Genomic DNA, 22,820 nt, shown 5'->3' with positions numbered 1-22,820 from the left:
TCATTTTTATTGGTTTGAGCATTTTTATTTAAACATTACATTTGTCAGCACGAGGACAAATGAAAATGGGTAAATAATCTACTAGAACACTGACCCCTTACGGAGCAAGAATTTAAGGATATAAATTTGCAAGAGATCAATCAGTTTCATTACTGACAAAGGCAAAGGCAAAAAACTGCAAACTCGGCATTATTTAATCTGCGTTAAAAGTTCGACACACACTACTTTTCCAAGTTCAAATACGAGTTATGTATACTTTCCGATCAATTTCAACCCTTTAACCATTGGTGTTCTCTTTTGAGATTGAATTCAAAAATAACTATGAAAAGCCTAAGAACACTTTGTGATTGTCCTAAAAATGTCCTTTTTTGTAAGTTTCCTCAACTTTATTGACAATCCCCAACACTCAGCAAGTCCCGAAGAATGTTTCCTAACTCCGCCAATTAGCCGAGTGCTCAAATTGGACAAGAATCGATGTTAAAGGGTGAAGAAAGGAAGGTGGGAGCAAGGATAAGTTTGGGACCGAGATGAGCACACTCTAATGGAGGGAGTCAACATATCTGAGGGAACATATGCTTGTCATCATTTAGGCGTCTCTCGGCCAGAACACTCTTGAATTAGCTGAAGAGGTTGGACCAGTGTGCTGAAAGAGTTTTACTTTCCCTTGACATGTTCGTTTTGGCTTGTTTGTCCAATTAATGATTGTCTTTTACCGATGAATTGACACGGCCATGCGAAGCGAAAAGAAACTCAAACTTGACTAATGACTGATTCGAACCCGCTTTCTTTGTCCCAATTCTCTGTCGATTCCAAGTTAATGATATCCCTGGGTTTTAAAACTGGGCATTTCGGGATTTGGTCTGAGATCCACTTCTTAGTGGATGGATTTGATATGAGAGTTAAGGCAAAACAATTGATACACACCTGTAAAGAAACTGAGGATGACGAAGATATAACACCAGATGTGGGCCAACATGATTTGACTTCTACTTGTGGACGAGACACTTTCGGAGGGTATATCAGATTAAAAACGAGGAAGTTTCATAGCAGCCGCACACAGCACTTTCACCTTGAGGACATTGGAGGCTAATGGAACTAATGTCATTATCCGTACCCACTTGTTATGAACATTCCTGGGATACTCCAAAAATCACCACCTTAGGAACCGAGAGACAAATTCCAGCCTCTCCGATCACTTAATTAACCACGAGAAGAGGAGAAAAAGTCCCGTTCTCAGCTCTAAAGGGTCTTCCTGGGCAATTTTTTGCTAGCTCCGAACGCTTGATTAACCCGTTAAGTTTTTTTGCTCTCAAGGATGGAACAAGCCAGATAGATAACTTGCCACTTCCAATGAAACTCTCTACCCTCTCTCCGTTATCTGCGTGGAACCATCTTTTATTGCTGCCCAACCGTTCAACCGGGGGTTCCATGCCAATAGATCCTTATCCCGGGACCTTGGTCCCGCCAAAAGGCCTGGCGAAGCATCTTCCTTCTTTCCTATCCATGGGTGTTTCTCGCTCCGTCTCCCCGGTTGGAGGCTGATCTGTCGCGTGCTCGAGGGTGTTGCTCAGGAAAGGGATTTGGGTTGAAACTTCGACGGAATCTCTGGCAGGCAGCGTAAACGGAAGTGAAGAGCTCGAGCGGAAAATGATTTGCCCGATCGATTCCAGATGAACTGTCCTCATAAAAAACGAGCTCACTCACTCCCTTGCTAGCTCGAGGCCGAAACATTGCCTTCAGAGATGGGTGCATCAAGATGTGCATTCAAGGCTTGTCATGACCACTTTTTTGTGCCCCCAAATGAACAATTATGCGATAGGCATGAGAGAGGGTGCGAACGCTCTCGCAGTAGTTTGTCAATTAAAAGGAAAATCAAAAAGCTCTTTTTCATTTCGGGGGGCTCATGATTAACATTCCAGTCGCACCTCAGAACGGATAATGCTGGGGAAGAATTCGTTTTAGGAGGTGAGAGCTCGTTGCCATGCATTGTGTTCCCTGGGTCAGCCATGTTCGTACTTTCCCCATCAATTCCATTTAGCTTCGCTTTAAATGACTCAGGCATCCGATTTAGATCTTGAGGTGACACATGAAAGTTTGACTTGCTCTCTTTGTTATTCTTTTTTCTTTCTGAGATCCGGAATGATCCCATTACGCAGTCAAGATAAATCAGACGGGCATGAGATTTGTTTAGCGAATGCGCCTGCATGTTTCAACGATCTCATGCTCCTTACCAAAGCCGTTTTGGCACAATGACTTCACCTGAGCAACGGCTAACGGCGACAAGAACGAGGTTGTCTTTTACTGTGTATCTTCGGTGTCACTTGTAAGTCTACATACTACATATTCTAATGCAATGCTCTGGGGTGTAGCAGTCAGTGACCGGGTGGGTTCGTTCGCAGTAGACTGGTGTATTTCCATCCTGGGTTGACCCAAGGGAGGAGCTCAAAAGCTGCCGCCATGCTCAACGTGGCAAATATCGCGCATGAACAAACGAGAGGAAAAGACTTCAATCGGGACAAAAGGGAAAAGATCATCAGCTTCAAATAATAGACACCACCAGACATTTCCAAATCAGTACATATTATTAGCCAAGGTCGATCCGACACTTTCCAATTGGAATCAGAATTTAGAGCTGCTTAAGAAGCTGTTGACGCTAACTTGAGAAGGCCTTGACTTATACATGAAAAACAAAACAAATACAGCATCAGTGATGGCTCGTACTGACTTTATTATTTGTTACTGGTCGGGGTTCGTCATGATCTGTGCGGTGATGGAGGGAGGGAAGAGGGAGTTCCTCTCAGAGTGTCATTGTTGAAAGTGAGCACCCAGAAATACCTGAGGCTCAGCCTGATTGCAATCACTCAGGAATCGAAACTAGACGAGAGCGAGGACCGAAGTGAGGTCGAACAAGGCCACAATTGCGAGTGGAGACCTGAATCTTGACGAGACTGACTCACTCGTCTTCCTCGCTTGGTACTCGACTGCTTCAATCCCAAGTTGGTGAAACTGAAACTAGTCCCTATCTCTGCTAACATGGATGCGATCAAGAAGAAGATGCAGTCCCTTCGGACAGAAACGGACCAACTTCTTACACAAATCAAGGACTTGGAAGAGGAGACCAAGGCCTCGGAGGCCACCGCCGTTCAATGCGAGGTGGACACCAGGTAAGGTCTTCCCAATGGTTTATTCCAACTCCTACCTACGAGTAATTGGGGTGGGGCCTCCATTGGTTTACATTCTGAGTGACAACTTTCAAGGGATATCACGAAAAAGAGCTCGCACATGGAATCTCAGTACGATACAGCCTTTGAGCAACTGATCGCCACGGAACACAAATTGGAGGAGAAGGAGAAGCTGTTGGCCGTGACAGATCAGGATATCTCCTCCCTATGTCGACGTCTTACCCTTTTGGAGAGTGAGGATTGGACAGCCGAAGATCGACTAGGAAAGATGACCATTGATCTGGCCAATACTTGTGAGTACAGCTCTTCTTGGTACGGGATCAACCGATCTTGTAGATCGGTGCGAGTTGACCGAAGCCTGTCATACTGAGTGAAACCCTGCTGTACGTAATTCAGTCCTTTTGAGGAATGCCGTGGTTCCGTTTCAGGCAAGCTGGCGGATGACATCCAAAGACGAGCCCGGCAACTGGAATCCAAGTGCATGAATAACGAGGTGAACATGGAAGATTTGGAGAAGATCTTGGCTGAAGCCCGCCTCATGTTCAGCGATTCCGATAAGAAACTTGACGAAAGCACTCGTCGTCTGGGAATGATGGAGGAGGAACTCAAACGAGCCGAGGAAAGAGCAAACATGGCTGAGAATCGGGTCAAGGAAATTGAAAACGAACTGAGGGCAGTGGGTGAGAGCATGAAGGCCTTGGAGGTCCGAGAAGAAAAGGCTCTGGAGCGAGAGGAGAAGTTCAAGGACCAAATTCGGACCCTCACCGGTCGCTTGAAAGGATCTGAATCACGCACCGAGTACGGAGAGAAACACATCACTAAGTTGAACCATCGCATCGATAGCATTGAGGACGACATTGTGCGGGAGAAGCTAAAGATCCAGAGAGTGAGCGATGAGCTCAACGGCACTCTGGATGACATTTTTACCAAATATTAAGCCTCACTGTCCTGTCGTGGGCATTCAGGTCTTTGACGCACACACTTCAATTAAGCAGGAAGACAAAATAGGTTCTTTATCCATGTCTATAACTTCTAATATGTCAATGTAATTAAATAATAAATGCACACATCTATGTTGCCGAAACTCTTGTAAAATATTTTCATCCTTTTGGTCACTTTGATCCGTATATTCTTATTTACTTTTAATATATTTTGGGACTTTCTTGTTTACTTCCTTGCACTAAGATCAGATAAATAATGAGACATCAGATACTTCAAGCTGTTAGAAAATGTCTCAAATTTCACTCCCTTTTGCTTCTTCTAGGATTTTTAGCTATTGGTCGAAAAAAATTGAAATGTTTTGGAAAGTCGTCAAAAAAGGGTGCTGCAGTCAAGTTAACCATACTAAAGGCGGCTTTGTACTACGATGGAAGAGCAGGATTGAATCCGGTTTGAGGATGGAAGTAAGACTAGTGATGGGGCGAGTCTAGACTCGAGTTCGGATTTGGGAAAAAAAATCTCATTCTTTGGTTTAAATTTCGCAGTATGAGTCTTTTTGTTCGACTTGAGTACAGTGAAAGACTCGAGTTCTCTGCTGGACTCTCAATCCTCAAACCGGATTCAATCCTCGTTTGCCATCGTAGCGTAAACCCGCCCTTACTTTCATTGGGAGAGACATGGAGGTCTCAATTTAACTGGAGGTCTATCAAATTGTCGCAGTATACCCCGGTAGGCTTTGATCTCATTAGGAAAAGGGGCTAAAACGATGAGTTAGGCCTTACCTTGGATCGGTTTTCAACCTCCATCCTGTTTAAGAGGTTACTGCTGATCATTTCCAGTCAATATAGTCCAATTTTCACGTATATTGTTCTTTATAATTCAAGATGATTGACATTGGAATTCCAGGATTGTGTAGTAGTTGGCCCATTTTTCGCTCTGTAGTTAATAAAACACATCTGATTCACTTTCAAGGAGTGCTTGGATGTTTCTGGCAATCACTCACATCAAAAATATTTTGGAACTTTACACGAATTCTTGTCCCTTGTAATTTTTATTCTAACAAGTCAAATTTCATGGTTCGTCCATCTTGTATGACCCGTTTACCTCAACTTCACTGGGACAGCTGGAAAACTTGAACAATAGGGAAAAAATCCTGGTAGACAGGAATTCCTCGAGCTACAGTTTAAAACTAGCCATATTCCTCCCTATAATTTCCAATGCCTATGGCGAGGGAATTTGCTTGGCTTGGAGAGCGTGACCATGATTTTTTTCAATTTCTGATCGGGAGGTTGAGTTCAATGGTTTCTAAAATTTCCGTTATACTATTGGGGTACATTTGTCCAGTCTATGCCCAGTGTTCGTAACGTCGTCCATGGCTGGATCCAACCCATGGACGACATCATCACTGGACAGAGACGGTAGAAGGGAAATTGCAACTTTTGCAACGATGAACTGAATGATTTCTCCTTCAATTGAGTTTGACTCTTTGAACTGAGATCAAGCCGGCCATTTTTTTCTCAATCAAACGTTTCTCCAAAGCTATGAACATTCAGAGGTCAGCCCAATAAAGGCACCAAATAAATAGTTAACAGCAACATAGTGCAAGCACATTCTTCATGTTTTTTTCCTACAAATTCTGAGTTTGAAGAGCTCATAACTTTTGACATAGACATTGACTGCGCTCAAAATTGGCCATCACTTTTTTTGGCAAACGAAACCCAACTCAAGGGGGGAAAATAGTTTGATTAATCAGGGTAAAAGTTCCCAAGCTCTCTATTCGACGATCCTTGTCCAATAGATAAACAAAATCATTTAGTTGACAAAAGCGTCCAAACTAGTACCACCCAGCTCCAGAAGAGAAATAATTGTATACCATGCAATTGGTGCTAATTTTGAAAATGTCCTATTGTCTTGTATTGCAAGAATGAATTTTTAATTTCATGGGTTCATTATGCTTTTTTATAACAGGAAAGAACCTGATTTTTTTCGAAATATTTGAATGTGATGTATTTTGACACAAAAATGAAGATGAACAAATTTAGTAGATATTTTCTATTTCCACAACTTTTTCGCATTTTTACAAATGTTTTCGCACATCCATTACTTTTTACGCATTTTTTTAACCTTAAGATAAAGGTGTTTTTTCACGAGGTCTAGTTATGAAACTATCATCCTCACTGACACTTGCTCCTAAATTTAACACTTTATCTAATGGCCTCATATTTTTAAACAATATTCATTTTCTTAAGCGAACTGTTTTTTTACAATAACTAAATCATTCGAGAGGATCCCCTACACACCTAACACAGGCATAAGAGATCTACAAATAAAAACGCCGTAGGATATGCGGTACTTCGCATTCTCAGTTAGTCGCTTGGCATGCAAGCAAAAAAACAAAGCTTAAATTTGATATAACCTGTGAAAAGAAATGCTTTCGGTATGAAAGCTTTATGAAAATATAAATATGTATTGTCAAACAATTAAATCAAGATTTATTGATTTGGGACAAAAAGGATGTTTATTCATAATAGTAGGGGTCAACGTCAAATGAATTAAAATTAATCTACTCAATGCATCTTGTAAAACATTACGTAAGCTAAACGACTTACAAGACATTGTTCAAGTCCTTTTTGACCTCTTTTAACCCCCTTCTATCCTCCAGCTCTAAATAAAACACGGAATAGAAACATAGTTTTCTCCCAACTTCGATTATGATCTGCGGCGCAGTCTTCAAGCTTTCGAAGGTCAGTGGTGCAAAAATTGAATTATCAATATCGGTTTGTAGGTGGATGTGCTTCTTCATTCGCAGGAGCCCCATGGACCACTGTTACAGCTCCTGGGTTTTGGTTGACCTTGCGCCTAGTTCGAAACAAAAGCTCATCTTTGGGAACTAATCGGCCCATATCTTGAACCAATGTACTACTATCACTCTCTGATGAAAGTGGTCTCCCGGGGAGAGATTTGGGAGTCCCTAGAATGATAAAGATATTTCAATAGTTTTAGAAAATATGTAACATCCATTCAACTAACATTCTGGATAGGCCAAGTCGTCGTGCTTGAAAAGGTCGAGCCCTTTCAATTCGCATTCTTCGTTCACCCGGAGAACGCCCAGCTTATGGAGGGTCCCGAAGAGTACAAAAGAGGTCAGCCCGTTCCAGGCAATGATGCAGGCCATGCCAATCAGGTTCCACAAGAGCATTTGTGTTCCAGCCGATGCCGAGGAGGAAAGGACCCCGTCCTCTCTGAGGAGCGGGCCTGCAATCAAACCCCACGCTCCTAGAAATGCCAAATTTTAGAATAAATTGGAAGTGTTTTAGAGTATTGCGCTTGTAACTCCAAGATTAAAGCTGCCTGTTTCGATGGCAACCACGAATAAGCAGGACAACTTTAACTTTATATATCATCAAAACTAAGCATCCTACAGCATTGCATGAACTTCAAATTTGATAAGCCTGCACAGACGATTAAAAAAGCTTTTTAATACATTCTCCTTGGCTCTCACAACAGCATCAAGTCTGCCATTAACTGAATGATCTCAGGTTCGAGGTCGGCCCAATCAGCCTCTAACGCTTGTTTGAGGAGACCGACACTGGAGGACGATTTGACCCCGATCTTCCTCTCAAGAATGGGCTCTATGGAAGAGTCCATGACGTTGAGGTATTGAGAGGAGGGGTGCCAAAAATGTTTCCCGTTAGCTGTGTGGCTTGGAGCCCTCGGGTTTGAAGATGAGGGGCGGTTTGAGGCCATTGGATGTCACATCAGCCCACACCATGACAGAGGCTAGTTCTTGGCGACGAAAAATCGAGCTCTGGTTCTCAGAATGCTTTCCAGGTATTTGGCCATAACTTGGTCATTAATTGAGAGCATTGGAAACCACTTCGATCTTAAGAATCTTCTCATCCGACCAGATCACATGAGGAGGCTTCCAAGATTTCATCCCATCCAATTGCAAAGCATCTTTGCTGCTGGCTCATTTTGAAGTGGTTCAAACTCTTCGCAAGTTTTCCGGATGCTGTTCCCCGCTTGACGAAGTTCGAGAACTACTTATTTTGAATCCTTGATTTTGTTTTGTTCACGCAGATTTACATTTGTACCAAAGGTGTTAAACACATGTACGATCAACCCGAAATCAGTAATACTTAATGATGTAGGCTTCAAACATATAAATTAGGCATAAAACTGTACTTTCCCACTTAATCCTGGGCTCCCTGCAAATAAAAAACTCTTGGGGCCAAAATTTTCATCTTGTACTCCGTTACGCCCATTTAGTTATTAAAATAGATATAACGTAAACAGTGAGCAAGATTATTCAAAACTTCATGTTATCTTTTTGCTAATCGCAAGGCGATTTCATGTCAAAATTTCGACGATTCCAATTTTGATTTCTTGCCGACAGATTCTCAGCTTCGGCCTTATTTAACCATTTGTTGGCTTTTCTTTTCAAAACTTAATGTTATCTTTTTGCTAATCGCAAGGCGATTTCATGTCAAAATTTCGACGATTCCAATTTTGATTTCTTGCTGACAGATTCTCAGCTTCGGCCTTATTTAACCATTCGTTGGCTTTTCTTTTAGAGTCTGTTTTTGTCAAGGGCCCATTCGGTCCAAGACTCAAAAGTATTAACTTCAGTATGTTTAAACCTTCGTAACGAATTCAAACAAAATTAATGCAAAGGGAGAGGACATTGCCCAAGAGTAAATTCGACTAATACAAAGCGTACCTCCGCCCCCATGAACAGCGACCGCTTCGATTGGGTCGTCAATTTTAAGTTTGATGACAAGTTGGGCTATAACAATATAAATCAGTCCACCCACTGCTCCTGCAAGACACGCGGACCAAGGGTAAAAACCATCACAACCACAACAAACCGACACCATTCCTGTAAAACAAAGGGCGATTTGCTGTTGTACTTCGCGAGGAATATTTTTCATCAGGTCCAACTCTTGAATTCTAAAAGGTGTTCCAGAATTAATTTGGGCAAGTGCCTACACACCAGTCAAGGCCCCATTGACAGTAGGTCCAAACTTCCAATAGCCGGTCTTCAAACGGAACGCAATGAGGACTATGGCTCCACCGGAGCAGCAAGCAATCAAGGTGGCGTAGAAGACCATGGCCACGCTTTCACCGTCGCCCGGACGGTTCATGGAGGCCTGCGAGCCGCCATTAAAGGCCAGAAAGCCGAACACGAGAATGAAGAAGCCCGTGGCCACCAAGGGGATGTTGTTAGCGGGAATGTCCCGCAATTTGCCGTGAGTGAATCTGCCAATTCTGGGTCCCATGATCCAACAGGCTGCGATTTTGGGAGTCATTCATTAGACGCTTGGGTGCAAATCCACGATCGTTCTGGCTTTACTCTACCTTACCTACTAATGCACAAGTTGCGCCCGCCAAGTGAACCACGCCACTTCCTGCAAAATCATAATAACCATTCTCTCCCAACCAACCTCCTGGTCCCCAACACCAATGAGTCTGGATTGGATAAATGACTCCGGTAATGAGAGCACTGAAGACCACGTATCCATTGAAGTGGGACCGCTCAGCAATGGCACCAGATATGATTGTGGCACAGGTTGCCGCGAAGGTGCTCTAAAAGTGTGCACAAAACAAGTTTGACTTGCCGTCAGTAGCGGAACAATGAATGAAGTGTGTGAGAGACATAATCATTAATTCATACTTGACAGCTTGTACGTACATTTAAACGTGGCTTCTACTGGCTATTATGGATCTAAGGTCTCTCGTGATTATATCTTAAAATTGTTTTACTGACATTTCTATGCTTGAGACCGAAAATAAACGCACACATTCGCTATAACGTCACCCCTCAACAGGATAGTTCCCCTTTGCAAGTTTGTCATTCTATAGTAACAACGAATAATGACCTGCCTTACGTACATGAAATATATCAACGACCTTACCTGGAAAAATAGAAATGAGTATCCTGATTTTTCCAATCCAATGGCAGCAAAATGCTCCAATCCAAGGACCCCGTTCCCAGTGCCAAAAGCAAAACCATAGCCGCACAACCAAAACGTCAAGCCGCCTAAACACAACCAAACCAGTTAGTGAGTGCCCCAGACAAGTCATTGATGTACCATGAAATACTATTCCTACCAATAAGCATATCCGAGATGTTCTTCGTCAGAATGCTGGTCACATTTTTCGCTCTAACAGTGCCGGCCTCGAGTAAAGCAAATCCAGCTTGCATGAAGAAGATGATGGCACTAACCACTATTAGAAAGAAGTGGTTGATGTTGATCTTAAGCGATTCGTAATCCTCGAGCAGTTGGACCAACGTGACATTGTTGGCATTGATCTCTGCCATGTTGGAACGCCTGGGACCCACTGACGACCGATTTCAGAAATTGACTCCCAAACCCAACAACACCTTGTACATTATTCAGTATTGTTCATCCTCGTTAATCCTAAGTATCAATATCCATTCATGGTTAGCTATCGGGTATTCTTGTGATGCAACGTACAAAAAAACGACATTTAATCAAATAGCCCAGTTGGAATCAATTCCAAAAGAAAGTCATTTAGCAAGCATCTAGACCTAAGCGATTGACCAACGGTTGCTTGACTCTACGTTTTTTGACGTTCATAAGGAAGACTCGACGTACGGATGTAGTACATCATACGTCTACGTACGTACTCCTCGTACATTCACCCAATTACAGTTCGCTCTACCTGGAAAAACGCTCCTTCTTTGGAAGAAGAAGGAAATAATCTGCACATCTCAAATCAGTTAAAATGTGCTGAGTAAAGCGCAACATATGTACGTACCATGTCGCTAATATCAGTCAGAGAAGTTCGGGGAGTGGTTGTGATCGTTATGAGGCTCAAAAAAACAGAAAACAGTGACAGAAGTGATCACATTTGCCACGGGCGAAATGCTTTCATCTTAGTATTTCTGACCATCAATTTTGGAGTGTTTCGAACTGTCTACGAAGATTATGTGGCTTTGCATGCAGATATGCATGAAGAACTCCAATATTTAAACAATACTCGAAAGAGTAATCCTCAGGTGCTATTTTTCAACCGTGTCTCAAAGACTGGTTCCACGAGCATGATCGAAGCCTTGAAGAATCTTCAAGGGCCCAACAATTTTCAAATGAATGCCTACAAGCTTTTGCCTGATGGATCTGATACTGAAACTAGAACCATGGGAATAATGTAAGAGATGAAAAAGGATTGGCATATGTTTCGTTTTTAAGAGCTTCGTCCACTTTAGAGAGCAAGGCCGTGTGGTGGCTGACCTTTCCAATGAGACCAATGAGAACCAAGCCTATTTTCGACATTTCCACTTCATCAACTTCGCCACCTTCAATCGAACTAATCCGATCTACTTTAACATGGTTCGCCATCCTATTGCTCGTTTGGAATCTTGGTTCTATTATGTTCGACAATCCACATATGCCGGCCTTTCTGGAAAAGACGGGGTCCCCCTAAGACGTTTGAAGGTTACTTTGGACGAATGTATAGTGAAAAATATTCGAGGATGTGGAATCCCTCTAAATCATACGTTGGAGAGCTTCCTTACCGGTAAATTTGTATGTTGTAGCGACAGTAAGAAACTTCCATGGGATTGGGTAACAATTAGTGACAAGAAGAAAAACGTTTGATAAAAACTCAGTTCATTAGGACCTCCACGGACAAGCTTGATGATGTACTAGAAAGCAAGAATTACACTCTAATTATTTTTCAGATTTAATGAACTCAAGAAAAGACGATTTGAGAACAAGAAGGAGCAAATATTCCAAATTGTCTGTGGCTCGACTAGTGGTGGAGAATCTTGATCCTGACCAAGGTGACGAAGAGCCTTCGCGACCCCAAGATACAGTGTCCTCTCAAATCCAATATTTCTGTGGATATTCGCCGGAATGTTTTGCACACGACCCCAAAATGGCTTTGCGGAAAGCCATGCACAACGTGGACAACTATTTCAGCGTTGTTGGAGTCTTGGAGGAGCTCGAGACCACTTACACAGTTTTGGAACAATATATTCCACAGTATTTTCAAGGCATTAAAGCCTTGTCCAAACGGGTATCAAACAAGACGTTCCACAAGCCCAAATTGTCAACCAAGGCCAAAGATATTCTAATCGATTTTCTCAGAGCCGAAATAATCTTCTACGACTTTTGCGTACAACGGTTACACAAGCAACATAAAGCATTATATTTCAACTCTGTGATATGACAATCGGTGCTAATAAAAATTGATTGGAACTATGAGTACCTATAAGGACTTTCAAAAGTCACACACCAAGGAGTCGGCGGGACTTGTCAATTTTCGCTATCGTCTTGGACAGATATCCCACTTCTCTCAGCTAGACTGATTAAAATTTCCTTCATTTTTGAATTCTCCTCTGCAATCGAGCGCATTTCGCTCTTCAAGGAACCCATCGCATCGTCCATGGCATCTTGCTTGTCTAAAACATCTTGAATGTCAACCTGAAAGTAATTTTACGGTAATGGTGATAAGCTAAATAAATGCAAGCTCAACTGATACAACGTGAGCATAGAGGTGGCACAGACTTACAATGTTTCGATATCCTGTCACATCTTTGATTATGCTTCGACTCGAGACTACATCCGTGAAAATACTCCACCAATGGCGTTTTTTCCTATGAATTGTCTCTCTTTGAGTGGTCCCTTTTCGGAGGAAAACATTAGGAAGAAGTCTCTCGACGTCTAGCACAAGCTCCACCTAAAAGAAAAGAAGTCATGGAGCAACCAACTTCTGTATTATTGTGAGGTAAGGTTTTACAACCCAACTACTCAACAATTGTGGCTTGAACGAGTCCTCGAGCATAGACAATGTATATGTTTGCTAGCCATTTTGAGTAATATCACGTTGTTATTCATGTCGCTCCAGCGCTTGTTGACGCGCGACAAAGCCAAAGTGCAACTTACTTGCATAGCTAAACGTTTCAGAATAGCTTGTTCTTGAACAGCCTTGATGTCATCGACCGCCAAACCCACCATCAAGTTCATGAGTATGATGGACATGACAATCAGGAACGCAACAAATAAGAGGATGGTGGTGACTGGAAACGGCAACTCGTTGCCTTCCTCCGGGGGCGGAAAGAAAAGTGTATCGAACTCAAATTCACCCACCATCATGACCGCAGTCTTCACAAAAGCATAACCAATATCCGAGAACGGGCCCTAAAGCACAAATCATTGATCAAAATCGCCTGCCCTAGATTATTGCTATGGAATATTACTGACTGTACCTCAGAGGTGGTTAGAATCAAAGTATGAAAACCCAAGCCAAAAGCGATGATGAACAAGAGAAAGATGACCGCGAACTTGAAGAAAGTCCGTAAGATGTCAAAGAACATGATCACGTAAATGCCTAGGAAGGGTAGTTGTCTGACATCTCCCAAAAGATTCAGCCAAGCCAGAACCACAGTGATGGCTCCCATTTCCCACTGCCAACACTGTAACAATACAAATGTATGCTTTATTCATTAACTGTTACGAGACGAGTGTTATGTGAAATACCGTTACCTCTCGTTCGCCTGTGTATGGAGCGTTGGCCTTGATGTCAAAGACCAAGAGGAAGGCCATCACGTAGACAAGCCAATCGAACATGTTTTTCCAACTGAAATATCGGCTTCGTGCCTACATTCAAAAACATGTGTTGAAAGCATTTGCTTAAATCAATCAACTAAAAAAGTAGGGACTGTACAGTGTTTAAGAAAAGGTACGAAAGGTATGTGATGCTGTACGTCTTCAAAAGCATCCATGAGCTTGGTCCCAACCCAGGATTTAGGGTCAATTCTAGTGACCGTCGAGGCTTAATGTGCGTATTGAGAGCACCTTCAAGTCCTCGAGAATCAAGGCTAGTTCGAACAATGAAGTCCACTTCTCTTCTTTCTCGGGCTCCTTCATTGTTTAACTTGCTTCCCTCTAATATTCGTAGGGAATACGTAGGCCTTATTGATCCAGTTGCATCTTTCAAGTCAGACTTGGACAAATTTTTAGATAGCATTCCTGATCAACCATATATTCAAGGACTAGCTCGGTCTGCCAACTCAAATTCGTTGCTAGACCAAATATCATATAAAGATTGAAAGGTAATATGTAGACGAATTATAACCTTTCATTTTAATAGTACTGGGGATTACTTTCCCTGTAGCGGTTAGAAAAGCCCGTGAAAAACCAAACCCAAAAAACCGTTGGCTCAATTGATTTGAGCGTAATAAAATTAAAACTTTTTTGATCAAACATATTCAGTCTCAACAGGTATTACAACAAGGCGCCAATAAATACAATGTAAAAGCTTTGAGAGTTTCTAAATCTTTGCAATGGATTTAGGATACAGAGCTAACCCATCCATTCTTCCATCATTGTGTGATGATTAGAGACAAGCATTCGGTCCTCTTGACAAAATGTGAACTTTTTATCTTGTCAGAATGGCACCAAAAATCTATTTTCCTCCCAAAAGTGCAAAATATTACATAATGTTTTAAGTTTTTCTTAATTTGATGAATTAAGGATTAGGAAAGTTAACCTCTAAGTAATGGTTTAACGATTAACATATTGGTTGGCAAAACATCTCCCATTGGCTTGGTTGAGTATGTGGCACCAAATTTCCTAACTCTCCACATTTGCATGGATTAAGGCATAGGTTTCTAACAAGGAAACTTTTTAAAGTAGATAACTTATAATACTATTTTTTCCATCATAATTATGTTTGCACTATTAGAAACCTTCAATAATCATTAGTCGACATTAGGATTTCGATGTGAAGTATTTCAATAATACTTTCCCAATACAAAGGCAAAATTCCCCGATGCTTAAAGGTACATTGAAAGTAGCTTTGACTCCTCGAAGTATTCAAATGCGACAAATTATGAACAATTATGTCAAACTTCAATATCAATGCCCTATAGTGTCACATGCTGACAATTTTAGGACTGTTAAAAAAAATACCATCAATTTTAATATGGGCTCGGCAGCTTCGAAAATTCATCATTTTCCAAGGGTGACTAAATTTGCATTTGGGCCAATTCTTCAGTGCAGTCATTTTAGGTGAAACATTTTTTTTTGTATTAATCTGAGCCACTCAATTTTGTTCGATAAATGATCATTAAATGAATGAAGCGACAATCTCTTTTGAAATCTAGTATTGGATCAATTTGGAGTTTTTTTTGCATTCGGGCAATCATCAAGGGGATTTGCTGATATTAGCTTGAAAGTTATGTATTGGTCTAAACGTATTTTCACTCCAGCCCAGAGTGTGATGCAAAAAGGATTCTAATTGTGATTGATTCTGAAACTGCTAAATATGTCTCATTGTTGTAACATTTTTGGACAAAATTATTGGCCGGAACATCTGAAACTTTGACCTTGAAAATGACGATTTCCGTTTGGTTTGAATTTCCCGCCTCTATCGCCGTTTCACTTTGACAGGGATCGTTCACTCCTTTGACTTTGCTTACCCGCACTTTCAAGTTTCAACCAATGACTGCCCTTGTTTACATTTTGCTTGCATTTTGTGACGATCCTTACAGTAACTCCTTGTTCTCCTTAATTTTAAGCTTCTTTTTGCCCTGAGGTTGTTCGGAAAAGAAGTGACTAGAGTTTTACGCTCATTCCTGATCTTTTGGTGCTTTTAACAATCACTCTAGAAATATGAAATTTTACGGATAATTGATGAAGAAAATGTAAAACAGACGACAATATTTATCAAATGTTCCCCAAAAACCATTTGTACTTGAAGTAATTCTAACAAAATACATGAAATATCAAGGTAAACACATTTTGCGCTTAGTTTGAAGATAGAATAGGGATCTTCTTGTCAGAATTTAAGGCGGTCAGAGTCTTAAAAATGTCAAAATTCAGTCCAAAAGCAAGACAAATTTTTGGCTTTATTTTTCCTTGACCATCTGGAAGCACTGATTCCCTGCTTCTGTCAAGTCAAAGTTGGACCGTAGAGGAAGCAACTCCTAGAGAATGGACTAGTTTTCAGAGCGAATGAATGTCAGCTGACAGGCTGCTAGGGTATAGTTTCTGATTGTAGAGGCGCTGCTTTCCATTAAATAGAGTTGCACTGTCCACTGGTTACCAATTCAGCTGCAGTAAAAAAAGCCACAACAAACTCGATTTTTATTCTTGCATGTTACTTCTTGTATGGTTGGACTGCACTGTTCAGTAGATGACGAAAATTTAATGCGACGTTACCTGAATTTAGAGAAAATTCGGACGAATTAGGAAAGTGATATGCAAAAGGTAGCAATGTGGGTGAATGTAAATCGTATGGATATTCAATAGGCGCTTTTGGATAGGATAGAGCAGTACTTTAACTAGAGGAGTGGACATCAGTGGAGCTTAGCCAATTTTTGCTTTTGTCACAGCTCTTTGACCAAGTCATAATTGGAAGCAGACAGTAAGGTACTAACATTTGAGACCAAACTGCACATCTTTCACTATATTCATAATTATCTTTTCTTAAAACTAGATGTTTTTACTACGTAAATCAGAAACTTTCGATATTTTTATTTAATGTCAAAGAACTCAACATTTTGTCATAAAACCACGATTTTTGGTACGGTAGTATCACTTGTGACTTTAGGTAGCTGAAATATTGCTATCACAAAGTGGCCTAGCTTCGCCAATTGCCATGTCCAATCCTCCTGTTAAAGGTATCCTTGGCTAGAGCAAGAACGCAACAACAAGGAAAAGCCACTTTGTGTGATCCCTAAACTTTTCCCGCCAAGAAGGGCCTAAACTTTAGGGCCGTGGGCATTCTTGCCAACATTTCGGCGGATTTATTGCGAACAAGCAGCATGTATGGATTTTTTTCGGAGGTAAGTTAGCAACATGATTTTAAGAACTATTAGGTTTTACCTGGAATTTGGACGGTTTTCTCACCAAAATTAGCCTATCCTACTGCCATGGCATTTAATGCCCAGAGTGGGTCCACAGCTTCCACAGGCTCAAGGGCATCTGTGACTTGTAGAGGGGGGACAGCTCTACATGGGGCACCTTTGTTTAGTAATGAAATGATAAGAGTCAAAAATCGTAGTAATGTTCTTTTCAGGGAGCTTTTTCAATATCCTCCAAAAAGGTTACCGAGAAGGTGCGATTTCTTTTGTGGCGTGAGTAAGCATGTTAAAATCCAGTTCGCATCAAATCCGTGGTGGATGTTCACAGAAAACACGCGCTATAAGTTTTGGTGCGGATATTTTTGAATATCAATTAATAGCAAAATTATTGTTAAAAATGCTTAATAGATAAGATAAATTAAGATTCCATGGGCTGAATGTGAATCTTGCATTACAACTATTGTCTCGTAACACCGTGCAAGGACCAAGGACACTAAAGCTTTAGAGTCCCTGGCATCGTGTAACAATCGTTAGTCACTACTCACCCGGTAAAATTCCAAGATTTCAAGGATTAAGTTAATTCCCACCAAGGTCATGATTCCATATTGGCATATGTTTTCGATAGATTTCTTGGTCCAATCTGGATTTTCTCTCGAAGCTGCGAGTGCTGTTTGGAAGCACCTAAAATGTCGACTTTTGTAACTCATGCGGTGACAAGTAATGGAGAAGTTACCTATTCTTAGTTTCAGTTGATCCATAAACTGCCGGGTTTGGGGCCACAAGTATGTAAATTGTTAAAAATGTGAGAAAAAGTGAGTAGATGGTCAAATTTCCATAGTACATATATCTTCCAAATGTTTTCCATTTGTGCCGAACTAATGCCAAGCACAGAGGATGTCGCAATAGGTCCTGAAACAGTATAGGAGGTTGCAATTTAGTTGAAGATGAAATGAGTATTCCGAATGACCATAAAAGTGCCTCTCATACTCTTCGCCGTTGTTGGGCCATGATCATGAGGGGGTGATTATCCATCCAGACCTTTCCATTAGATGCATAAGGTTCCTCCAAGCGCTTAACCTTATTTTTGTCATCCACGAAGCTATACTTAAAAATGGTTCTACCCGATTCCTCATCAGCAGGCACTTCGGATAAGTAGAAAGCATCATCGATGAACTCGTAGTCAAATTTGACATTGGACCCGGAAATCCACGGCAAACTTTTCACCAAAGTGGTTGACCGACTGTTTTCCAACGACTTGGGCCTTTCCACTGTGATACACTGATTGAACACCATCTCAGCCAAATCAGGGTAAACTCGAATCAGCATTCGCAAAGGGGTGTCCGGAACTTTGGTGCCATGGCGGTCTGTCACAGTAAATGTTGTCCGAAGGGCCTTTCTCCAGTCTTTGTGGCCCAATACCGTCTTGACAACATTCCTAAAGCAAACGATGATTCCATACCAAAATTTTGATTGATCAAACCACCATTTTAGAAACAAACCAGTACATTAGACTGGCCAGTGATCAACATACCTTTTTCTACTCAAGATGGCAAGTTCCAGCATATTTCTACCGTAAGCATCCTCTTTTGCGATATCAGCTCCAGATCTTAGGAGCAGTAGAATCATTTTATTATGGCCATTTTGCGCTGCCAAGTGCAATGGAGTGGTTTTGTTGCGATCCATTGGGTCAATTGGTGAGTCGTACTAAAATAGGATGCCATAGCAAATGTGCTCACATCAAATTCAAGAGACATAGTGATTTTTACAAAACAGTTCAAAAATCTACGTGCCAATGCGATTTTTTTTCAGATTGCAACTTCATGACAACTTGACTGAGAGAACATAAAACTCACATGTCGTGAATGAGTCGTGAGAAACTTTAGTTTTACAAACCTGAAGAAGTAATTTAGCACAATGGATTGCTCCGACCGAAGCTGCGCAATCCAAGGCTGTCCATTTTTTAGCATTTCGATTCTGAACATCGGCTCCGTTGTTCAATAAGATTTCCACGCATTTGGCACGTTTGCTGGTGCAAGCGAGATGAAGTGCTGTGTTTGAATCCTCATCTTCATCCATGACCGAATTTCGGTCTTTCCTGGAAAACAAGACACAAAGGTTGCCTAGTCGTTCTAACACAGAACGGGCTTCACTTTTTCCTTACTTGACGATCAATTCCACAACCTTGAAGTGACCATTGATAGCTGCCAAATGAAGAGGCGTCTGCTCATCCTCATTTTTGTTGTCTATATCTGCTCCAAGGTCGCCAAGAAGAAGAACGCAATCCAGATTCCCCTTGGCACAAGCGGCATGGATAGGTAGATTGTCTGATTGATCGTTCAGAAACATGAGCTCCGTTCCTCTATGATTTTTCAGTATAAGCTGGATGATTTCGGGGTGATTTTTCTCCGCGGCATGGTACAAAATACTCTTGTCATCCTTATCCAAGATGTCTAACCGCGCCCCATGATTTAGAAGCAACTTCACAGCCTCAAGATGGCCTTCAATGCAAGCAACCGCCATTGGCGTGACTCCTTCTTGATCCCATAAGTTGATGCTGGCCCCACTGGAATCATAATGGGATATTAGAGGTCTTTGAATGATTTCGACCTTTTTCTCGGTGGTACTGACCTTTCGACCAAGTAGTCAATGACGTCCAGATTATTAGTGGCTGCGGCCAAGAAAAGGGGAGTTTGCTGAAGAGCATTTCTCACATTAAGATGCGCGTTGTTCTGAAACGAATATTGTGGGTAGTACACAAGTTGCTTAAATGGTCGAGGATAAGGTGAAGGCATATAGAAAAGTCTCACCTTTACTAAGATTTTCAGGATTTCAAGGTCCCCCGTGCGAGCTGCTGAATGCACTGGACAGACGAGCATTTTATTGCGAGTGTTCACGTTGTCATTCCTTTGCATCAACATTTTCACAATTTCTGCCCGACCACTCCCAACAGCAAGCAAGAGAGGTGTTGACCCTTCGTCGTCTTTGTCTCGCATAATCTAAGGGTAAGTTATTCAACGTTAATTCTTAAGACTGGCCATTAACCCTATGGGAAGTTCGTACATTTGAGACATAGTTTTGCCCAAACTCTCTTTCCGACTCATTCAGAATCAATCGAGCGATGCTGAAGTGGCCCTCCAAGCAAGCTTCGTGCAATGGAGTACGCCGATCTTTGTCGTAGCTTCGGGGATTGGCCTTTTTTCTCAAAAGCAATTGAGCTACATTGTAATTGTTGTACGTGGCGGCCAGATGTAAAGGTGTGCTGTCTTGGATATCTCTGGGCTCCCGTTCGATATCCTTGGCTTCTAGTAGACATTGAATGGCGGTTTCATTGCCGCGAATAGCGGCATGATGGAGAGCTGTCAACTTATACTTGTCAACGGCATTCACGTTTGCTCCATTCTCTATCAAAAGGTTCACAGTTTGTTCGGTTGTGTTCAATTTTTCACCATCAGGATTATCACGACTCAACAATGGACTACTAGACCCGCTGGTCGATATCACGGAGACTTTCCGGTTGTCAAAAGCGCTGAGAGCTTGATTACTCGCTTTCTTGGCATATCTGTGATCATAAATCGCAATCGCTTGAGATGTCGGTTTACCTACTACTAGCATGGATTTCTTACCTGGCTGCATACTGTAATGGTGTCGTTTCGTCATCGCCATAACGGTTGATGTCCGCTTTCAGGTCAAGTAACAACTGAATCATTTCATAGTGAGAATATCTTGCCGCATAGTGAAGGGGAGATAGACGTTTTTCATCCAAGTCGTTGACCCGATGTTCCAACTCCTTTCGGAAAGTGTCGATTTGAGCTTTGAGGTTATCTATGTCATTGTCTCTGGCAATCTGAAAGTTTCGAGAATGTGCGGATTAGTTCCCATGGAAAGACGGAGAGCGTCTCAATTGTTATGGTTTACCTGATGTAGCGATTTCGGAATGGGATCTGGAGTGGTTGAGGTGGTCGACCGAATGTCGAAAACTCCCTCGTCTCCCGGCAGAGGCAAACTTTAGTGTGCAAATGAACCGCACTTTCACCCGTATTCAGTTTAACTTAGAGATATTGGTTTTCTTACTTGTCAAATCCGGATTTCTTCGGCTTGGGACCAAAAACATCGTCGTCACCATCATCTTCGGTGCTCTCGTTTTCGGCTTCACCTTCCGCAGCCAAAGTTTGGAGCTCCTCTTCACTCTCATCGGCTCGAATTTCGGAAAATACCAATTCCGGAGGATTGCCTCCATCCATGTCTTCAAATTGCGAACACGCCCTGTCCAATGTCACAACGAATAGTGTGAGCTCCGAGACAAGAATGAGTGTTTACACAAAACTTCAGGCTTATCTATCCTCCATGGGCAAGTACGCTAGTACCCGATGCCAATTCCTGACTCATGCTTGCGCGATTATTTTAAGGTTTTTAGAGCAGTACTTACATCCTAACATCCTGAGAGTCCATGATCACAGATGAGTGGATTCCTGTGTGGTATGATTGCCGTCCGTCTCAATCACCATAGTCTCATAGGTAGTGAGTCAGACACACCTAGTTTACTCATGTGCCTACGTATGTACATGTCGTGTTTTGTTTACGTTTGTACGCTTCCTTTTGTACGCCATAAACCTGCCCGATGCTCACCCAGACAGGCCTCGTTTTGCCTTTGAGTTAGAGTAGAGCTCTAAGTTACGTAGAGCATGGCTAGATAGAGCGACTGAACAACGGAAGAAAGCCGCCAGCTGCTGGTAAAATTGATGTAGCATGGTAGTAGTTTTTGAGCTGGAAGATGTAGAACAGGTTGTTCAAGTATGTTGCCTCATGTTATACTAGATACTGTTCATAAGTACTCCGTCACTGAATATGATCTTGTTTGGAGTGCCGGTTGTTAAAAGAATGTTTTGAAAACAGCCTAACCACGTTTCAGGCTACTTGGGTTGTTCGTTATGCGAAGATGGTATCTATCTCGGACAGACGTTTTGACAACAGACTGTACTTTCTTTCCGTAGTATTGATAGAATCTAACTTCATTGACGTGTCATGTAAAATATATTGTTTCAGTATTTGGTAATTACAATTACCTTGTAAAAGGTAGGAAGTTTCCATCGCTGTTGCAAATTTAATCTTAAACTAACTTCTAGTTTTGCTTTTTTTCTTGTCATCAAAATACTCGGGATAAAATGTAGTACAGTAATTGAACTGAATAATGCCATATGTAGTGAGGGATGCAGTTATCTGTGAATTGAATGAATTTGTTGAACTCAATCACTTAAGCAAATATTGTTGGTATTTAAGGTAATCACTAATGAGTTTTCCCATAGAGTTTGTAATCAATCAAATGCGAATTACTTGTAAAAGCTTTATCAAAGAAGCTCACAGATTCCAACAAAAGGGTAGGTCCTAGCTTACAGAGCAATAGTATAAGATTAGATTTCTGAAAATGAAATAAATAAATTATTCTTTATTGCAAAGGATTTGTCATTGGACTATTGGTAGATTTATAGGCTTACGAGATGACATTTGTTTCCTACTACGGGTTTTCACTATGGAAGTTTTGGGTTAGGCTGAAAATTAAGACAGTGCAAAGGGCGAGCAAACGATCTAATCGATTTTTTAAATTGTATGGTTTTAGATGTTTTTTAGATATGTCAGTTTTAAATCTGAGCTAGAAAATCATAAAGAAATTAAACCAAAATTATTCATTGTACTTTTGAGAGCCAGAAAAATGTCAAGATATGTTTGGACATTTCCATCAAAACTTAAAAAGGCATTTTAACCATAATACATACCAAAGTTCTAGCGACCATGGCAATATCAATACGAAGCTTAAACGAGACCCAATCCTTAATAATGTCCTCTTCAAGCTCGCCGGCAGAAAAGTT

At 41.4% G+C, this 22,820-nt stretch overlaps 4 protein-coding genes across 4 annotated transcripts; 2 read left to right on the top strand and 2 right to left on the bottom strand.

Moving 5' to 3' along the window:
- The first annotated feature begins 2,816 nt into the window (after window positions 1–2,816).
- Window positions 2,817–4,266, top strand: LOC131879718 (tropomyosin Cha f 1.0101-like). Its single transcript, XM_059226099.1, has 3 exons — window positions 2,817–3,164; window positions 3,258–3,475; window positions 3,611–4,266. The coding sequence occupies exons 1-3, from the start codon at window positions 3,034–3,036 to the stop codon at window positions 4,117–4,119; spliced, it is 858 nt and encodes a 285-aa protein (XP_059082082.1). The 5' UTR covers window positions 2,817–3,033; the 3' UTR covers window positions 4,120–4,266.
- A 2,116-nt stretch (window positions 4,267–6,382) lies between these two features.
- On the bottom strand, window positions 6,383–10,735 carry LOC131879702 (putative ammonium transporter 1). The gene is made up of 7 exons (XM_059226080.1): window positions 10,233–10,735; window positions 10,037–10,161; window positions 9,485–9,707; window positions 9,115–9,411; window positions 8,842–9,000; window positions 7,152–7,397; window positions 6,383–7,092 (listed from the first exon to the last, which is right to left on the bottom strand). Exons 1-7 carry the CDS (start codon window positions 10,441–10,443, stop codon window positions 6,890–6,892), a joined length of 1,464 nt encoding a protein of 487 aa, XP_059082063.1. The 5' UTR covers window positions 10,444–10,735; the 3' UTR covers window positions 6,383–6,889.
- Window positions 10,736–10,905: 170 nt separating this feature from the next.
- LOC131879710 (heparan sulfate 2-O-sulfotransferase 1-like) lies at window positions 10,906–12,317 on the top strand. Its single transcript, XM_059226090.1, has 3 exons — window positions 10,906–11,294; window positions 11,353–11,663; window positions 11,827–12,317. The coding sequence occupies exons 1-3, from the start codon at window positions 10,906–10,908 to the stop codon at window positions 12,315–12,317; spliced, it is 1,191 nt and encodes a 396-aa protein (XP_059082073.1).
- Window positions 12,273–21,624, bottom strand: LOC131879694 (transient receptor potential cation channel subfamily A member 1 homolog). The gene is made up of 18 exons (XM_059226069.1): window positions 21,383–21,624; window positions 21,028–21,219; window positions 20,872–20,959; window positions 20,580–20,800; window positions 20,017–20,515; window positions 19,764–19,952; window positions 19,585–19,685; window positions 19,118–19,519; window positions 18,850–19,051; window positions 18,488–18,660; window positions 17,944–18,391; window positions 17,690–17,865; window positions 17,502–17,637; window positions 13,634–13,747; window positions 13,357–13,563; window positions 13,034–13,288; window positions 12,660–12,827; window positions 12,273–12,571 (listed from the first exon to the last, which is right to left on the bottom strand). Exons 1-18 carry the CDS (start codon window positions 21,403–21,405, stop codon window positions 12,404–12,406), a joined length of 3,762 nt encoding a protein of 1,253 aa, XP_059082052.1. The 5' UTR covers window positions 21,406–21,624; the 3' UTR covers window positions 12,273–12,403.
- Between the last annotated feature and the right edge of the window lie 1,196 nt (window positions 21,625–22,820).

The sequence above is a fragment of the Tigriopus californicus genome, chromosome 4, assembly GCF_007210705.1.
Source record: "Tigriopus californicus strain San Diego chromosome 4, Tcal_SD_v2.1, whole genome shotgun sequence".
In the NCBI taxonomy this organism is placed as follows: domain Eukaryota; kingdom Metazoa; phylum Arthropoda; class Copepoda; order Harpacticoida; family Harpacticidae; genus Tigriopus; species Tigriopus californicus.
The sequence above is the reverse complement of the archived record's forward strand: the minus strand, read 5'-3'. Positions and strand labels throughout refer to the sequence as shown.

Bases quoted from the DNA above. Each gene is read 5' to 3' on its own strand.
- LOC131879694 (XM_059226069.1), bottom strand. From the start codon at position 21,405: ATGGACTCTCAGGATGTTAGGAT. The intron at 21,220-21,382 runs GTAAGTACTGCT...GACATTGGACAG, and splicing joins GACTCTCAGGATGTTAGGAT to GGCGTGTTCGCAATTTGAAG. The intron at 17,638-17,689 runs GTAACTTCTCCA...TCGACATTTTAG, and splicing joins TCAACTGAAACTAAGAATAG to GTGCTTCCAAACAGCACTCG.
- LOC131879710 (XM_059226090.1), top strand. From the start codon at position 10,906: ATGTCGCTAATATCAGTCAGAGAAGTTCGGGGAGTGGTTGTGATCGTT. The intron at 11,295-11,352 runs GTAAGAGATGAA...CGTCCACTTTAG, and splicing joins ACTAGAACCATGGGAATAAT to AGAGCAAGGCCGTGTGGTGG. The intron at 11,664-11,826 runs GTAAATTTGTAT...ATTATTTTTCAG, and splicing joins GTTGGAGAGCTTCCTTACCG to ATTTAATGAACTCAAGAAAA.
- LOC131879718 (XM_059226099.1), top strand. From the start codon at position 3,034: ATGGATGCGATCAAGAAGAAGATGCAGTCCCTTCGGACAGAAACGGAC. The intron at 3,165-3,257 runs GTAAGGTCTTCC...ACAACTTTCAAG, and splicing joins CAATGCGAGGTGGACACCAG to GGATATCACGAAAAAGAGCT. The intron at 3,476-3,610 runs GTGAGTACAGCT...GTTCCGTTTCAG, and splicing joins CATTGATCTGGCCAATACTT to GCAAGCTGGCGGATGACATC.
- LOC131879702 (XM_059226080.1), bottom strand. From the start codon at position 10,443: ATGGCAGAGATCAATGCCAACAATGTCACGTTGGTCCAACTGCTCGAG. The intron at 9,001-9,114 runs GTGTGTAGGCAC...TTTGTTTTACAG, and splicing joins TGTCAATGGGGCCTTGACTG to GAATGGTGTCGGTTTGTTGT. The intron at 7,093-7,151 runs GTTAGTTGAATG...TTATCATTCTAG, and splicing joins CGACTTGGCCTATCCAGAAT to GGACTCCCAAATCTCTCCCC.